The sequence below is a fragment of the Austrofundulus limnaeus genome, unplaced genomic scaffold (genome assembly GCF_001266775.1).
Source record: "Austrofundulus limnaeus strain Quisiro unplaced genomic scaffold, Austrofundulus_limnaeus-1.0 Scaffold59, whole genome shotgun sequence".
NCBI classification, from domain to species: Eukaryota; Metazoa; Chordata; class Actinopteri; order Cyprinodontiformes; family Rivulidae; genus Austrofundulus; species Austrofundulus limnaeus.
The window spans coordinates 636550-655267 of record NW_013952461.1 but is presented as its reverse complement, the minus strand read 5'-3'; the positions used below and the strand labels follow the sequence as shown (position 1 = coordinate 655267).

General features: G+C 38.7%; 1 protein-coding gene across 1 annotated transcript in view; it reads left to right on the top strand.

Annotated features, from left to right (window-relative positions):
• The window catches only part of phc2b (polyhomeotic homolog 2b (Drosophila)), a gene marked incomplete in the record, with an annotated part of 33154 nt that overhangs the window by 8814 nt on the left and 5622 nt on the right, over positions 1–18718 (top strand). Inside the window, 10 exon segments of the mRNA XM_014009542.1 lie at positions 504–581; positions 840–995; positions 1476–1574; positions 2065–2359; positions 10822–11120; positions 12710–12857; positions 15966–16177; positions 17096–17225; positions 17861–17963; positions 18064–18178. Of these exon segments, the coding sequence (XP_013864996.1) occupies positions 504–581; positions 840–995; positions 1476–1574; positions 2065–2359; positions 10822–11120; positions 12710–12857; positions 15966–16177; positions 17096–17225; positions 17861–17963; positions 18064–18178 (1635 nt within the window).

Here is an 18718-nt window from a genome sequence, read left to right as displayed (position 1 = left end):
AATTAAGTCATATATATGGATTTAATTATGAAAACAGAATGATCCAGGTATCAAAATGTAGCTTTTAAAGCCAAGAATCTGAAACTGTAATTGGGTCATTTTGACCAAATTTGACTTAATCCTCATTTTGATATGATGGGTCACAATTAAATTCACTTTATCTAGGAGGCACAAATATGGATAATATTTATTTTTACAACAACAAGCTGGAATGAAAAAAAGCAAAAATGAAATAAAAGTAACGACTTTCTACTTGACTTTTTACAAAATGTAAGGGTAGAAAGTACAGATAATTGTGTGAAAATGTAAGAAGTAGAAGTAAAAAGTAGGTTGAAAATAATAACTCAAGWAAARTACAGATACCCAAAAATTCTACTTAAGTACRTTTACAAAGTATTTGTACTTAGTTACTTTACAACTCTGCTAGAAGCAGTGCCTTGGAATTTCTGCGTCACCATCTCTCCTCCTTGATTTTTTTCTTCTCTTCTTTCCCTCCATGACAGGCTAGCATCGCAGCTGGTCGGCAAAGCTCTTCACAGAATGGCACTTCATCTCAGCAAACAGGGTCTACTCAGGCTACGGTGAGCGCAGTTTTGAGTGTCGGCCCATCGTCCTGAAAGCCTCTTCATGTTTAGGTGGTCTTTATGAGGCCATCATAGAACTTAATTAACTCTAAACTTAGAATCATCCATCATTGGCTCCTTTTGCTTCTTTTATTTTACGTTTTAAGAGATGAAAAGCAATCTTCGCAACAAACAGCTGCGTTGGAAGTATCTTGTGTACATATACTTCAGCAGTCACAGACGTGCGTAAACAAAACTGTTAATTTCTCCCCACAGATCAACCTGACCACCTCCCCAGCAGCAGCTCAGTTGATCAGCCGGGCCCAGAGCATCAGCTCCACCCCCACCAGTATCTCACAGCAAGCTGTTCTCCTCGGCAGCCAGTCCAACCCCACTCTCAGCCAGGCGCAGATGTACCTGCGTACGCAGATGGTGAGAGCACGGAGACGGGGAGCGTAGCCACTGGCACATTCACACAAGCATGCATTCATCAACACAAACGGGTTTAGAAATCGGTCGAGTAAACAACAYGAGCCTAATTACGTTCTTTCAAGACCGTGTGTTTAATGAGTCTGTGTTTGGATTTGTGTGAACCACCTAGTCTCATATTGCTTCCAGAATAGGTGGACCTCTCATCTGTCATACCCTAAAAACCTCAGGAAGTTTAGAAGCAGCTTGAATATAAAATAATCATTTCATAAGCTGAACCTCGTATTCCCCCTAAAAATAATTGTTGAAAGTTTATAACAAATCTGATTTGATGTAGCTGGTTGTTTCTAATGTGTCYGTCTCAGTTTGCAATCAGTTTCTGACACAGAACTCTCATTATATTTACATTCTGAAATTTGGGGAGCTCTGTAMGTTTAATTACTGTCAAAAAGCAAAGCTAACCCTCTTTTCTCTGTGGTTCAGGTGGCCAGGAGCTTGGGTCGGGCCGTTCCTCTTCCCTCGCAGCTCATCTTCACTCCAGCCGCAACAGTGACGGCGGTCCAGTCAGAAAGTTCCTCACAGGTTATTATTTCACCATATTGTCACAAAAAGTATATGTTCCTTACAATAATTCAAAAATCCATCAGAAGGGAGTACAATTTTGTCATCCATTCAGCAGATTATCTTTTTTTTGTTGTCCTTTTTAGAAGGTGACCTAACATAATRTGGTCAAAGGTTGTCTCTTGCTAGTTTTTCCAATGTGGGYGCAACTCCTACATTGGTTTTACTACACCTGGTATTTCTAGATGGTCTCCCATCCAAATACTAACCAAGTCCAGCTCTGCTTAGCTTCCAGGATCAGATGAGAGCTGGCATATTCAGGGTGGTACGGCTGCTGGTTTGTTAGAATTATTCAGAAAAACATCAGAAAGGAGATTATCAATAACATTTTAAAAATATGTCAGTTTTTTTAAACAGAAATGTACCAAAAAAAAAAAAAACAAACAAAACAACAGAACAAAATTCACTTTTATTAGTTGTAATGTCCCTCCTGCATCTGTTTAATTTTCAGAACCAGGTCCAGAATCTTGCGATCCGCGGCCAGCAGGGGGCGACCACATCCTCCTCTCAGACTCAGACCCCTCAGGCTCTCACTCTGAAGCAGAGCCCGGTGCCTATTCAGCCCGCTTCACTCATCAAGAACCCCAGCCAGGGAACCCAAACCTCCACGGGGGGGAAGTCCGGTTCTTCCGACAGCCACGCCGATGGAGCAAAGAAGGGCGACGGCCCGGCGGTCACAGAGGTTCGCGCTCTAAATATGAGCCGCAATGTTACGGCTGTCAGCGCTCAGTCTCTTATCGCACCAGGTAAGAGGAACTTTTTTTAAAAAATATTTWAAAACTATATGCAGGAAAACAGTGACACACGCACAATCTTTGRTCTGAAATGACTCATTAAGATATGAACGAGTAATCCTTGAAGCAAGTTTAAACATCTTGACTCATTTTTTCAAGACTTTCAAATGAGTTTTTTGTCTTTATTGTATGACTATTTAGGAGTTTAAAAGTTGCAAAGACATAACCAACTGAAAACAAAATGTTAAATTAAGAAAAAATTGCACATTATTTTTCTCATAATGATCGTTATTGTGTCCTTAAGTGAAAAATTTAAGCAAAATTTGTGAGTGGATGCTGTTTATCTTGTGCATTTGTTTACCTGTGGAAGCGACTGAAGTGACTGAAAATAAGAAAAAAAAATGAGGTCTATGGAGAGCTTTTTGGATCATTAAATCTGACGACATTGATGTATTGATTTGTGTTTATGCTCAGATTTCTTGAATGAAGTATGCAGATAAAAAAAAAAATCGGTTGAATTGAAATGATAAAGTGTCTAGAAAAGTTTTGCAGAAACTACTTGTGCTTGAATACCAGTGGTGATCCTCAGTATTTTTATACTTATTGTCTTACTTGATTGTTTTCTTTTCTTTTATGTTTAGCAGCAGCAAATTATTTTGTTTTTCCACCTAAATGTCTTCTTTGAGTTCAGCGTCATATTTGTTAACCTACAGGCCATGGCCACTTGGTTTTCTGCTTATTTAACTAGCTTTGCTATCAGTATTGCATATCAATATTGTATATCTGGAAAACTACCAAAGTAAACTCTTTCAAACTGCACTATTTGACATCGTTCAGGATAACCTTTTATTTCATGCTTTGTTAACGGTGAACTTTAAAATGCCACACCATCTATCGCAAAAACAAAACAAAACAAAAAAAAAACAAGTCAGCTTCTATTCTTTAAAGTTTTATATTATTTCGTTATAGACACTAACATTAAACATTTCATCGAAAGTTTGTTTTCAATTTTTGCAGCCAGGTAATTTAAACAGCTCAACTGCCTGCCAGCTGCTTCGTGCTTCTTTTTGAAACAGATGCTCACGTCAAACCTAAAATAAACCYGAGGTTTCAAGCAGCTGTCAAATCCACGGCAGATATGCACCCCTGTGTTTGTAGTAAGCTGAGATGAGAAGGCGTTTACACTTTGTACTTTTAGGAGCTGTTTTTTTTTCATACTGTGACTTGTCAGGGCCTGTATCACAAATCCATTCACTCACTATAAGGGTGAAACCAGGCGTATTATAAACAATGTGTCGGAACGGTCTAGCTGCTTTGTGAGAGCCACACTCCCAGCACAAGAGTGTTCCTAAACCACTTATTTGTGTAATTGAAAGTCGGCAGTTAGGTTTATTTTTCCTCTTCTTTAAATTGCAAGTTAGCCCTCAGTACAGGCGGATTACATCAAATTAAGTCTAGTTTGTTCTGATAAATTTCCTCATTCTTAAGAGACTCCTGGTGAGAAAAAAAACCTACCATCAAATGGTTTTTATGGAAGTCTGCATTACGTTTATAGACAGGATGCTGTTTATGGATAATTTTGTTGTCGTCTGCCTGCTAAAACGTGTGCGTTWTCTGTTTTTCTGGTTTGCGGGGCTGTGAAGGGAGTGGGAGGAGGGATTATCTGAGCGTGTCAGTGCACAACTGCGTCTTGCTTTGTTTCAGTAATGGATTCGCATAAAATGAAAGRGAGGATGGAAGCCGAAAATCTGGCTGCATGCTGTCTGGGAAAATAAATAAAAAACTAAAAAAAAATCTTGAGTTGCCATGGCAGCGGGCCACGAGGGACAGGTGTGCAGACGAGATGCTGGGGAGTTAATTTACWGTTGATCGGTAGCAGAGGAAGCTGTAGATGTTGGGATTCAGAGATGAATGGAAGCTTGGTTTCCTTCGCTCTGATTGGATCATGTCATTGATATTTTTTATCCAGTTATTTTAAATGTTCAGTTATTTTTCATAGCTCTTGAATTGAAAGTTCAAAATAATTGTCTGAATTGAAGATGAGTGAAATTTTCAGACTTTGTTCAAAACATCTTCAAAACTCAAGCAACAAAACAACTTTGCTAAAATCTCAATATGTTTGAGACTTCCTAACATTTCTTGCCAACTAGCGACAGCCCAATGAGACCTTAAAGGGGCAATATTATGTGTTTCTCAGGCATATATTTAAATTCTATACTATAATAAAGTATCTATGTCAGCTTTAGTTGTTATTAAAATGCAGTTTTTATGTTTAAATAGAAAAAAACTTGTCTTCTCATCATTTCTGTTAGGGATGCACCGATATGAAAATTTCAGCCGATATCGATATCTGATATAATTAGTGCTATTATGGTCAATAACCTATATTTACCGATATTACACAAACACACAAATTACATTAATAAGTAAGTAAGTAAGTAAAAATTTTATTTATAGAGCACCTTTCACAGAAATGGAATTCACAAGGTGCTGTGCAATAATCATTAATATAGAAGAGTTGATTGGCAGCAAGTGCTTTACAATAATCGAACACAAATAGAAAAACAGAAATACTTGACAATTACATTACAAATGATGAAATTCTGGTCAATACTTTCTCAAATTTTTGGAATAGTAAGGGGCATGGGATAACAATGAAGGAGAAAAAGTAATTAAGGTATATACAATAGATAGGCTTGCCTGTAACTAATTGGAGTCGATGGTCATGGCGTATAAGATGTAAATGAATCGATACCAGTCTGAAGTAAAATACGTGTTTTGCAGTCAAGGAAATTTAGGTTCAGGATTATGTTGTGGACGGCAGGATACCTTCAGCTAAATGCTTGAGTGAATAGATGTGTTTTTAGTTGATTTTTAAAGRTGTCAGTGTTATCAAGGGAGCGCAGATGGGCCGGGAGAGCGTTCCAAAGTCTGGGAGCCATGGAGGAGAAAGCACGGTCTCCGTGGGTCTTGAGACGGGTAGGGGGGACCATGAGAAGGTTCTGATTTTGTGAATGCAAATTGCATGTTGGATTGTAGTGGGAGATGAGGCTCGAGATGTAGTTGGGCGCCTGGCCATGTAGGGCTCTGAAGGTCAGAACTAGGATTTTGAATCTGAGTCTGAAGTGGACAGGAAGCCAGTGAAGCTCTGAAAAGATCGGAGTAATGTGGGAGAGTTTCGAAGTGCGAGTTAGAAGTCACATTATACATAATATGCAGAATGTTTGGGTCTTTTCTTGATACTGTAAATAAACGACCAGACGTCTGACATGGCTCCCACTTCAGTTATTCCTGGCTGCGCAGTATCAATATCACTATCATGATCAAACAAATGCTGCTCAACCAACCATCTCCCCTCCCAAAACAGAAACACAAAGCTAAAAAGTGGGGAATCAATATTGAATGTTAATATCGGCCCTGTTGTACGTATCGGACCGATACCAATATTCTAAAAAATTACCAATATTGGCCGATACCGATATGAATGCCGATATATCGTGCATTCCTAATTTCCGTTTCTAAACACCTTGAAATTGACCTCTGTCTCTTTAAGAACCTCCTTYTGCTTCTGTCCCACMCATTTCATCACATCATCACAGCCGCTTCTCTACAGGACTCTGCTTGATACAAGCTGGAGCATCATAGCAGACTTTGTTGTAAGGATAATGAAAAAAGAAGCAACATTATACAATATCCGTTTTGGAAAATTGCATCTCAGCATACATATGAACCTTACTGTCGGATCGGAAAGTATGTTTTCTAAAGAACCGGAGCAATTACAGAGGCAACGTCTCAGCTGGTAAGRTTATTTCAGTCATTCTCACAGACACACGTACTGATCGTAGTATAAGGTACAAATCTTAACACACAGACCAAACAAGGATGTGAACAAAACAATGTGAGTTGCTTTTCAGCTTACCTGCAGACGACGACGGTGTTTGTTTACTTAGTTGCTGCCGATAGACTGCAGGAGTCACTGGTGGGGGGGGTGGGGGTGCTCTGTGATGAGGAAGCTCGGCTTGGAGACACAGCCAGAGGAGGAGCTGATCCCAAAAGGCGGTTCTAGGAATTAGTCAAAGCAAGACTCTGAGCATGTTTTTGATGAGAGGATAACATTATTACATGATATAAAATTCAAAAAAGTAAGTTTTACTTGATATAGCTCCTTTAAGTGACTACACACAAAAACTTGTTTTGTTAATATTGCTCATTTTGGTGTTCCTTACGTTTGTTGGCAGTGGGCCTGTTTGTCTATCCTTGAAGGAAACAAAAAGAGGATATGTGGTTAAATGTGCTTACATTTTTCTTTTCTTTGTTTGGGTTTTTGTTGTTGAGCAGTGCATTTGTCAGTGTCTCAAAAACTGAGTTCATTGGTTTTACTTTAAAGGAGTTAAGTAAGAAACAAAACATTAAGCTGCCTGGCTTGGTGCAGTGTCTGTCATTGGCTCGTCTTCTCAAATAAAAGAGCCAAGAACTTATTATAAAACCACAACAGGGAACCCCCAGAAGCACATTTCTTGTATGATTAAAAAAAACAGATTTTCACTGGATTTTGTCATTATTTAATAGCAGCAGTATACTACTAAGCAATAAAAAAAAAACATTTTGATTAGACATGGAGTTTTCAATGAAATATCCTTCTCTCTGGTTGGGTTTGCTTTCAGGGGATTTATTTTATTATCTAATGTAGGATTTTTATTTATCAGAACAACTAAGCTACAATCAGATTGATGTGACAACTGTTCTCTTTAAGCAGACAMTCATTTGATAAAACATCTGCAAACCCGTTTTCAAACTCTTGTCATGGTGTGGCCTGCTGTGGTAGATTGTAATCTGTTTGACAAAAGTAAGCCGACGTGGCAGCTAAGTGAGAATGTGGAAACTCAGGGATTTTCCAGGGTCTACAGAGCTACAAATACTGAAAGGAATGCATGCCTTCCTCAGTTGCAGGACATTTCACAACAATACACAGCGAGAGGTCCAAAGAAACATGTCTTTGAAGGAGAGCTGACCACTACTGCACAATAAATATTGCATAATTGGCATGTATATGTAWGTGTGTGGGCGTGTTGAGTCATTCCAACCCTTAATCCCAAAACGTCAATGGAGAGACCCCTTACATTTTGTTCAGTCTGCCTCCTCTTCCAAGGCTTCTTTCTGTTTCTCATTAGAGCCTTGAGAAAGTTGTCAGGATGTACTGGGAGGGCCGACTACATCCGGCACGCACTGATTCAGAAATCCCCCTGCTTCACTCACATTCTSCCTGGGAATCTCATAAATCTGTGGGGAGCTTTTCAAATCCAAGACTTGATGCGTTTTGATACCTAAATATGTTTGACCTTTTGTTAACAGTTTTCACAGCTTTGGCGTTGAGGCACAGAGGACATTGGTAAATAATGAACTTGTTGAAAAATACACTTCAAATACACTTACTGCATCATGATGCTCATGTCTAGGGCTGGGTGATATGGCCCAAAAAAAGTCTCCGATTTTTTTCATCCCTAATTTGATTTTCGATTTTGATCGATTTTTGCTTCCCACTTAACGAAGTGCCTCGGTTTCAGGTGTCGAAACAAATTTGTTGTACTCCTGCTTTTTGTAGCAAGAGCCTTCAAACTGATTTTGCACTGAGGTGTTTGTTGCTCCAAGTCCAAGTTTGCGAAACCTAACCAGTTCCAGAAAACTGAAGAAACAGTGCCTTTTTTGGGATGTAGATCCTCTTTGCTAGCTGCCATATTGTCATGTCGTGTACCAAGCGTCTTGAGGGACAGGTGGGGTGACCTCTGAGCTACCGAAGCCCCAAAGAGTGCACTGGTGGGAAAAAAATCTTGATTTTCCCAAAATTAAATCTTTATAAATAGCAAATTCGAATTAATGATTAAATCGATTTATCGCCCAAACCTACTCATGTCTTACTTCAATAACTCTGAGGTTTAAGCTAATAAAACCAACAAAACCTAAATCTTTTCTGAAGTTTTTACTCTAAATAGTGCTATCAGTGGTCGGTTTATCCATAATATTTATCCACTTTCGTGGTGCACAATTGATAAAACCTGACAGCCAAGCTAAAATCCTTCAGGTTTTAATTTGAGATTTCTTAAATATGATGGAATTTAGGAGAATTTGGGAATTGAAATAGCTTTTCTGTGACATTATATTTTATAAATGATACTACTTGGTTGCCTTAGTCATGACTTACAGCTGCTAGATTGATGGTCCAGTCTGCCGCAGTTATAATTATTGCGTAGTCATCACAGTTTCGTGATCACAGTAAACATTAAATCTGCCAAATGTCAGCCGTTTGAAGGCAAAGCCTCAAACAGTATTTCATCTGTGGACTCATTCATGATAAGGTTATTTCATGATTGGATGTTTTTTACTTTAACACTGCGGGTATTGCGTTCTATACGTCTTCAAAGACCAACAATTGAAGTTATTTTCTTTTCTATTGATGCTGCATTTTTCCGAGACAGAAATAACGTCTGCCTCAGACGTAGCTACTGAACTGTTAGATGTTACTCTTCTCTGATGTTTCTAAATTGCTTTTTAAGTGTAAAGCATCGTATACTCTTGATATTTTTTTGAGTGTTACGCAGTTGTCTGTATCTGCTCGCGCACAGCTCAGTTATTCTACTCTGATCATAGTAAATATTAGCTGACGGTCCTCCCTGTACGCCTCAGCTAAGCCAGAGTTTCTGTAAGTGGGTCCCACTGTGTCTCACCATATGAAAAAGAAAACACTTTCCAGCACATTGTGTAGCATTAAAAGTGCTAATGACATGCAAACTCTGCTGGATAAAAACATCTATATTTTCCACGGCAGGGTACAGACTGCGGTTAATGCCTCACAGGGGAACTTTGAAACCAGATGGAGCCTATCCCACACAAAACATCATGAAAAGAACAGGGAGAGGAGGGTGGCATGAGGGGGGATCTGGAACAATTGCTGATGCATTTGGCAATTTTCCACTCTTGGATTTTTTTGTGAGGTTTATTAACATCAGCGAGCGCACGTCTGTGTTCACACGGGTCGTACGGCAGGAGTCACCGGGCAGTACTGCGGTACACGAGTAAGTCATTTCTTGATTGGGTTCAGTAATAAAAGTGAGGTTATTAGATTTTATGTTTCCTGGTGGAGTTGTTAGAGATGAAAGAGGAAGGAGAGAGCTTGGGACCGTCTGACTCTACATCAACTCTTTAGAGGGTGYCACGGACAGTCGGCTCAGCATGTTACTTCCTGAAGCATTTCTAATATTAGAGTAGCCTCGGGCTATTTCCGCAAAACACTCTCCCGTTCACACATGTTGCCACAATACAAGATTGATGTGTTGTGTCTCTGGCTTTGGGGCAAGTTATGAGCTCGGGATGTCTTTTTACCCACAACAGTGCAGACAGGTGATGACAGGCCATTTTGAAACAATTTGTGAGTAATGATAAGGTCAAAACTGCAACATTGGGCCTGTCTGTGCACCTCTGAACAAGCTCTGAATATTACAACTTGTCAACAAAGAGGGGGCAGAGGTGCAGGTAGTGCTGGGAAACAAAATGTTTTGTACAGACGTATTCAATTTTTCACTGTTTAAGAGCATGAGAGCGAGTACTCCTCCTTAATGGATTTGCTGATTATTAAAGGTGGCAAAATGTGGTTGGAGAAAGGTTTCTGTATGTTTTTAGTTATTTTGAGGCCAGTACAGTATCAACAACAACCTTAGTCTAACTTAGGGCTATTTAACTAAATTGCTCTGGGGGCCACAGTTAATGCTGACCAATGGCACAAGGGCCGAACATCCAGCAATTAAAGTCATTTTGTAAATAAACCAAGTATTACAACGATCTGTTACCTTTGAAATAGTTTATTTTGCTGCAGTAAATCATGGATATAACATACAGAACCCTATGTAATAAATGTGGTGATAGTAAAACAATATCAAAAACAAAAATAACACATCATGCCCCCATTTTAACACAAGTATTATTTTGACATCTCTGACTTGCCAAATTTTTAAACCAATTTTATATTCTCTTTCATAGTTTTATCTTCAACTGCTTGTAGTTTTAACTGTCTTAGATATTCACATAAATGGTTTTTACCAGCTTCTAGCCACGATTTTGATGTTTCAAACATGACTAAACACGTCTAGCTAAAAGAATTAAGAATTAAAAGTAGAAAATTAAAATTAAAAGAGAAAAGTAGAAAACTGGAGGTTTGGATTTAAGAGGTGAATGAACCAATTGGCGGGCCGCATTTTTGGGCCGCCAGTTGAGTAGCCCTGGTCTAACGTGTATGTATACATTCTATGCCCATCAGTTTTCCATTTTTGCTGACAAGGACATCTGCAGCCACAGGAAACACAACTGTTTGAGATTAGTGAGAGTCTTATTGTTTAATGCAGTATAGGAGCTTTAGGGTTAGAGCTTTTTAGCAATTAGTGTCACAGCAAAGGTTGCTGAGGTTTGTTTTGTTCTCATTGCAGCTTACACCCCGATTCAGCCCCACTCGCTGGTCCAGCAGCACAAGCAGCAGTTTGTGGTCCAGCAGAGCCAAGGTTCCCAAAGGACGACCGGCCAGCTGCTGCAGACGGCCTCCATTCAGCCGTTGCAGCATCCCGTCCCTGTTCTGCCCAAGCCTGCTCATCACCAGCCCTCCACTCCCAGCCAGCAGGCCACCATCTTCCACTCGACCATCAGTCCCCACGCCCTCCACTCCTCACTCAACCACGCCAAAGCCCAGCCTGTCCAGCTCACTGCCATCAACCTACAAATACAGCCAACAGTACGAACAGATACCTACAAGATTATTTTTATTATGCTTTACTTGCATCCATAAAGAGTTTATTTTCTGTACCTCCTCAAATAAAATGCTTGTGTAGATTGTCCATCATCAAGGACATAATTGATTGGTTTATTCAATGGTCTCATGTTCCATGTTGACATAAAAAAGACAAAACAAACATGATACACAGCAACAACAACAACAAAAAAGGAAAAACTTCTAAAAGACTTGCATACCAGTATATCCACAAAGATGACTGGTAGCATAATGCACTCCCAGAAGGATGTGACAACATTAAAATAAGACTTCTTGGATTTACACAAACGACACATAGATTTTTTAGGGGTGCAACGATGCACGTACCCATATCGAACCATTCAATACAGTGCTTTAGGTTCAATACACACTATGTATCGAACTATACAGATTTTTATAATTCATTTTATCAACTTGTCTTCTGAAGATGCTCTGTGTTGAAGGATCAGTGGATCTGTGTTCGACTACTTCACCTAGGCTGCATTGTTGAGCTCAGATCCACTGAGAAACTTGCTGTTTCAGCAACATTTAATTTAAAAACTGTATTTTTAAGGTTAAACAAATGTTCAGAATTAATTTCAATAAATTACAAGTTTAAAAGGGGTTTGGAAATTTCTCTTTTTTGTATCAAAAAAATATCAAACCATGAGACTAAATTATTGAACCGAACCGAATCATGAATATTCTGTATCATTGCACCCCTAAAATTTCTATATTAAATTTCTCATAGGTGCCTGAAATGTCTTGACACGTGCATTACAAAACATCTCACTTGCTCTACTGAATCTGGGTTTTTTTAAGCAGAACTCTCAAGGAKTCATTATAAGCAACTTTAACTTCTGCATACTAGCATGGTTAAGTCCAAACAGAGAATAGGAAGTTCCAAGCTTTAACCTGCACGAGGCACTCTGAAGCCAGACAAACAAAAAAAACTACAAAATTAAAGTGTATTTGYTTTATTTTTATGAACTTTTTGGAATTCCTAAATTTATTCTTATTGGCAGACATTCCTCCTTCATACGATAGTTGTATGACATGCATGACTGTTTTGATCATTGTTCTGTTTCCATTTATTCCTTTGTTTTCTCATGCACATTGCTCAGTTTGGTATTTTGAAAGTGGTAGCAAGAAAAGCTAAAACTGCTGTTCCAACAACACCCACGGTATTTTCCCCTATGACATACATGTGTAAAAGTACACCAGAATCGTCTGTGTTTTGAATTCTTGCTGCAATATTTTCCCACTGATGTGATGTTTTCCAACTCTGGTGGCTTTAAGTTTTTGAGTAATTAACCTTAAAAGTACTTACAGCCTCTAACTGTGTAACTGTGTAACTGTCTTTGATATTATTTCTCATATATTTCTTTTGCTTATTGTAGGCCCCTCGATTGGTTCAGGACTGTAAAGATAAACCAACATCGTTAGTGGTTAGAGAGACGAGTCAGACACCGTCCATGCAGCAACAGCAACTACAGCAGCAGCAACAAAAACAACAACAACAACAGCAGCAACAGCAGCAACAACAACAGCAACAACAACAGCAGCAACAACAGCAACAACAACAGCAGCAACAGCAACAACAACAGCAGCAGCAGCAACAACAACAACAACAACAACAACCTGCACCTTCCCCATCACAACCCTCCAAACCTGGAGAGCAGCCCAAGGATAATCCTGTTGCTGCTCCTGTTCAACCACGAGGTAAAGTCTTACCAGAAGTTTTTTAGGTAGTAGTTTGCTTTTAGTGTATAGTGTCGATACGATATAACAAGCAATGAGAACATTTAAGATCTATGTGACAGAATAATATTTGTCTTTGTTGGTGTTGTCCTCTGCAAGCTTAACTCAAGCCTGAATGCATAAAGTTGCAGCATTTCTCAGTCAGCAGCATTGYTAAAACTGGCTAAATTCATCACACTTATGATATGTATGTTATTCCACCAACTTCCAGGTTATGACAGACCTGTGCCTCTTTGATCACTTTTCATGCTAATTAATTTCCTCTTTTGCTARCTCTGATGTGGATTTCTTACTCACATGTCCAATCACTTAAATCATCCGCTGTTTCTAAATAYTGAAAACATCCACGACTAATAATCACTGACGTGAAAAATTTACCACGTGAAATAATTTAAAGCTAGTTCCTGCTTTCTGTACAGGTTTCTGTCATATTTTAGTGAGGCAGCTAATTTTCTTTCTTATCCTTGTCAAAGATGTGTTTCTGGTCAGAAACTAAAAATCWTTTAAATACTACAGAAATACTCAGTTTAAGCTATTCTCTTCTGTCTTATAGCACTATTCCAAACCATGTAATAGAATTACGCCTAATGTAATTTTTTTTAATTCTTAAAGAAATGTGCAGTTGGAAACAAAAACTTTTCCTAGCTGTAACATTCATGTCTTTGATGAAAGTATCCACATCTGAGCCAAAACATTTCCTTTTTGCGAATTAAAGACCTAATATTTTTTTGAAGGAATGCATATCACCTGCTGCCTGTCATGCTAGAGTTTAGAGCATTTCAAATTGAAAAATGACATGATTTGTAGCAGAATTACAAGCTTGTGGTCCTCAGAATGTGTYGTGAYTGACTCRGCTACCASCACACCGAATRTTATTGCAKAATCTSTAAAACTGATGAATTATCGCTTATTTAGTTTTTTATAAGGTCAGTTGACTGTGGCAGRCATAAATTGGCTCCAAAGGATAATAAGCTGTAGATGCTCTTATATATTTATCACATGACTAGCAAAATACACTAAATTTAAGTTAATCACTAAGAGCTGAAGAGTTGAAAATCTGAAAAAGGTTTCATGCTGGTATATTATATWAGGGTTTAGAGGCAGTTGGGGCAGGGGCACCAGTGTCTGTAGTCCTGTTTACRGCCCTGCTGAATCCTGCTGCGTGTGTTCATGTTTACTGAAAGAGTTGGTGTCGCCGGTGCACTGGCTGCTGTCGTCCAAACCAAACAAAGAGAGGAGGAGGGAGAGAGAGAGGGAGACATTTCCAGCTGAAGCTGGAGGCTCCTGTTCCCGGTGGAAACATGTAGATCTGAGCTGGATCGGAGCCGCAGACAGCGGCTGCTGTGGGAGGAAACACGGAGGTGGACCCTGCTTTTTTTTTCTTTTCATTTCTTTTTTTATTACCAAACGTGAAGCGGAGCTGCTGCTCAGTCTCAGCTGCAGATCTGCGTGTTTCTGTCAGTTCATTAGAGCAAAGAAAAAAACAAACAAACCGCACATGCTTTCAGTTCCATCAGCGTGGTAAGAAAACTCTTTTACTTTCGTTTATCGACGAGCAGAGCTTCAGATGTGATGCAGCAGAAAGAGCTGAGCTTATTGTTTATCACGGAGAAACTGTTTACCTGGTAAATACAATGTTTACTCTTTGTTAGATGTTAAACATAACGGATATTTAAGTGATTTCTCAAAGGTTTGGGATGATTTTGAAACTATAACTAAATGTTTTGGTAATCTTTAACCTATTTCTTTATCATTTGCATATCAAAAACTTTTMATTACTTTGTCTAAAACTTTGCCAAAAACACCCAAAAATTGCAGTTTTTGATGGCAAACTAAAGTGTTTTGCTTGGTAATTTACTAATCTGTAGTTGAAAGCATATTATTTACTTAAATCGTTGTTGTATATAAGATGTCTTTGATTTGTGCAATCCAAAAGAAACTTAAAAACTTATCAGTTTGCCATCATTGAAAAGTGTACGCATAACATTTAGGTGTGTGAACCTTCAGCAAATTTGTTTGTGCTTTTTATCATCTGGCTGCAGTTGTGGAGTGATGTTTTTTTTGTCTGTCTGGTCATTTGGTGGTACTGTTAGCAAAATATTTATTGAATCACAGAGTTTTAATGAAACTTTCAGAGGGTTATCACTGGATGAAACTGATTACCTTTTGGGGTCAGTCGATTCTGGATAGGAGGCTGCCACAGCTGACTGAGACATCAGTGAACTTTACAGAAACTAAGCTTTATTTATACCAGAGGTCCTGAAGATCCTTAAAAAGTCTTAAAGGTTATTGTATTCATCAATCCAAAAATAAGGCCTTAATTAGCCTTAAAAGGCCTTAAATCATCAATCTTTCAGAAGTCTTAAAAATGTCTTAACATTGTAAATAGGATGATTGTAATTCATCTCAAATATTAAAATAATTGGTAAAAATGTATTTTTTTAAGTATTCACATGCAGACATTACCCTTTGATACCACTTCCTGTTATTTATCATGCAAGTATCTCAGTTGTTCATCTGAGCAATGTGAAATTTGTTTTGAAATATGTTAATGTTGTCTTTCCAAAATGGTATTCACTTTTTTTTTTTTTACAAAAAATTGATGTCACCAGCACTTTAAGGTTTCATCTACAGCAAACTGGGCTTGAGACCCCACTGTGGGTCTTAAAACTCCAAATTTTGGGTTTATTAGAGGATTTCCAGGAACTAAATTAAGTTTAAAACTGAGTAAGAACTTTTCTGCTATAAAAACAATTGGTTTATTAGCAATATTTGAATACTTCAACCAAAAAAATACTTTGATTCATGAGTTTCTGCCAGTTTTTATTATTTTGTCATGTGTGTTTATTATGAAATTGGTCTTAAATTGAATTTCCCATGGCATTAAAAAGTCTTTAAAGTAACTTTCCTTAAACTGTATACTGTTATACAGACAATAAGCATTTTTTTAACAAAAGTCAGTGAAATAATCCATCAGCAGGTTTTGTTTTTATGTTTAATYTATGGTAAACTTGTGTGTTTGTTAGCATATCATCTGTTTCATCTTAAAGGTGTTCTTTTCTTGCTCAGGAGTGGGTTCAACCAAAAGGTCGAGTGCAGCGACAGAGAACTCCTCTCCAGCCATGACCTCGGGGAATGAGAGCGAGGCGCCCACCGTGACGGGCAGCACGCCGCAAAACGGAGAGAACAAACCTCCRCAGGCCATAGTGAAGCCCCAGGTCCTCACGCATGTCATCGAAGGCTTCGTCATCCAGGAGGGAGCGGAGCCATTTCCCGTGTGTGTGAGTGTCCCGACCTCAGGTTTAACTGGCACGGAAACACGGTAAACAACCCGGAGCCATCGTCAGGCTCTTCAGTGTGCCTGCCTGCAGGGAGCTGTCAGCAGGGAAACACAAACCCTCTGCTGCTGCTTGTAGTGACAGCTCGCAGCGTCTCTTTAGATCAGTCATTAATTATGGGACGAGGGTCCGTTTGTGACAACATGCAGATGGATGGAGATGTGCGAGMGTAACTACCAGAACATTTACTTCCTGTTGAGATGTGAGGAATCTTTCTCCATGAAAATGATGCATGTTTGTCTCATTGTTTTATAGAGTGAGACTGCGTGCCCGGGGTTAACACATCATCAATCTTTTTAATTCACTTGAATGTGTGTAAACTCTGGACACTTTGTACGCCTCCTTCTGCTCAGTTGGTGCAAATGCTCATCAGATTTTTACCCACATTGCATGTTTAAATGTACACGTCACAAATTTGTAAAATAAATAAATAAATAAAATAATTCCCACTCTCCAAATAACATATTTTCGCCAATAAAGTTTGACTCTGGACACTTTGTACGCCTCCTTCTGCTCAGTTGGTGCAAATGCTCATCAGATTTTTACCCACATTGCATGTTTAAATGTACACGTCACAATTTTGTAAAATAAATAAATAAATAAAATAATTCCCACTCTCCAAATAACATATTTTCGCCAATAAAGTTTGACTATCCTTTTTTTATATCCTCTCATCTCTAGTAAAAATAATCTAAATACCCTTAATATCCAGATTTAAGAGAGTTTAGCCTCCTTAATATTTGTTTTGTTTTGACCCAATAATCACAATATTGTTGCTTCAGCAATGCAGTCTGATTGCAGTTGTTGTGTCTATTTCGTGAGGAATGTGGCATAACGTAAATATTTTTCCTCAYGCCCCAGGTGGACCGTCTGCCCATTCTCATCGACAGCCTGAAGAAACTGGACCATCAGCTCTCTTCAGACCCGGACAAAACCCCGCTCAGCAACGCAGCGAACACCGACTCTGAGCCTGAAGACCTGAACCAACCAGGTGAGACCGAACAGGTCCAAGTCTTTGTGTACTTTCATGTGCATGTGATGTTGGACCTGCTAACTAGAGAACCAGAGGGCTGCGATGTGATTATGAAACGATGATTGATGCATTTTAATTATGTTAAAACTTTCATGCTTATGGTTTTATTTTACACAAACACATTAATATTTTCMTGCCTAATAAAGTGTGCAACTTAATAATTAATAGTTATAACTTATGTCAGAATATCATTGACTGCTGCTAACAGTTAGCATACRTGCTAACTTTAGGTTAAAAATACCATTAAAAAGCTAATGCGATTAGCGTTGTGTTTATTACTGAAGTTTAAACACAAATCAAACATTTTAAGGACATTCTTTTATTAACGCTGATGGCAGCTTTTCTTTAGCCCCTTGTATTTATTCTTTAAAACAATTAAAAAGAAGTTAAGAACAAAAATTTTGAAACATGTTACCAACTGAAACCCTAAAGAATCAGTCTTTGTATCGTTTTATCATGCTACTTAGGCTCATTATTTCATCTTTTTGTGTTTTATTCAGTATTTTATGTCAGGCATCATTATTCAGACATGAATGGTTCTTTTCATAAGACTTGCTGTTATTCAGTCTCACGTTTCTGCTGCTTTCTTTCAGAGAAAGACGAGCCCAAGCTGACGTGTGAATACTGCGGCTGGGTGGACTTTGCGTACACATTCAAGGGCTCGAAAAGGTTYTGCTCAGTGGTTTGTGCGAAAAGGCGAGTCACCTGGGTGTTTACACCTCCTTATTTGTGACAAATTTACATAACAGTGCACAAAAGGGTAAGCCCGTAAAAGCCGTGTCTCTTTTCTGAACAGGTACAATGTGGGCTGCACRAAGCGGGTCGGACTTTTCCACCCAGAGAGGAACAAAGCATCAAACCGCTGGTGCCGAAGATCTCTCGGCCGCTCCTCTATAGAGGCTAAAAAGCAGGTAACAGACACACGTGGGCAGTTCTTTGTTGCTGTAAACCTTCCTATAACACTTCACCTCTCATCATATTWCTGCTTCCTACACACATTTTTTTATTTACCTTGCACTTTTTACRCCTCGTGTTTTTTAATGAGGTCCAGCTTGATTTGTGTCGTCCTGATTGTCCTTCTCTGTGTTTGAGGGTCATTAAGTGCTCTATGATCTTCAGCAGCCTTTACTGATGACGAGCACGAACAGGAAGGCTTTGGTCAAGATTTTTCGCCCACTTCACTAGTTCTAGATGTGATTCTGTGAAACTTGAAGATTAAAAAAGCAAGAATGTAAATGAAAATGGTAAAGTAGCAAAAAATGCAGGGGAAAAAAGTTTTATTTGCTTCAAAAAGCTTTTGGCTTCCATTCTAGAAATAACTTTGGTCATATATAGTTTTACGTGGGTTTAAGTTAAGTTGGTTTTAAAATTTGACCCATCACATCAAAACGAGAATTAAGTCCAAAAGTGGTAAATGGAGAAAAAGGCAAATATAGTGTTTGACTAAAATG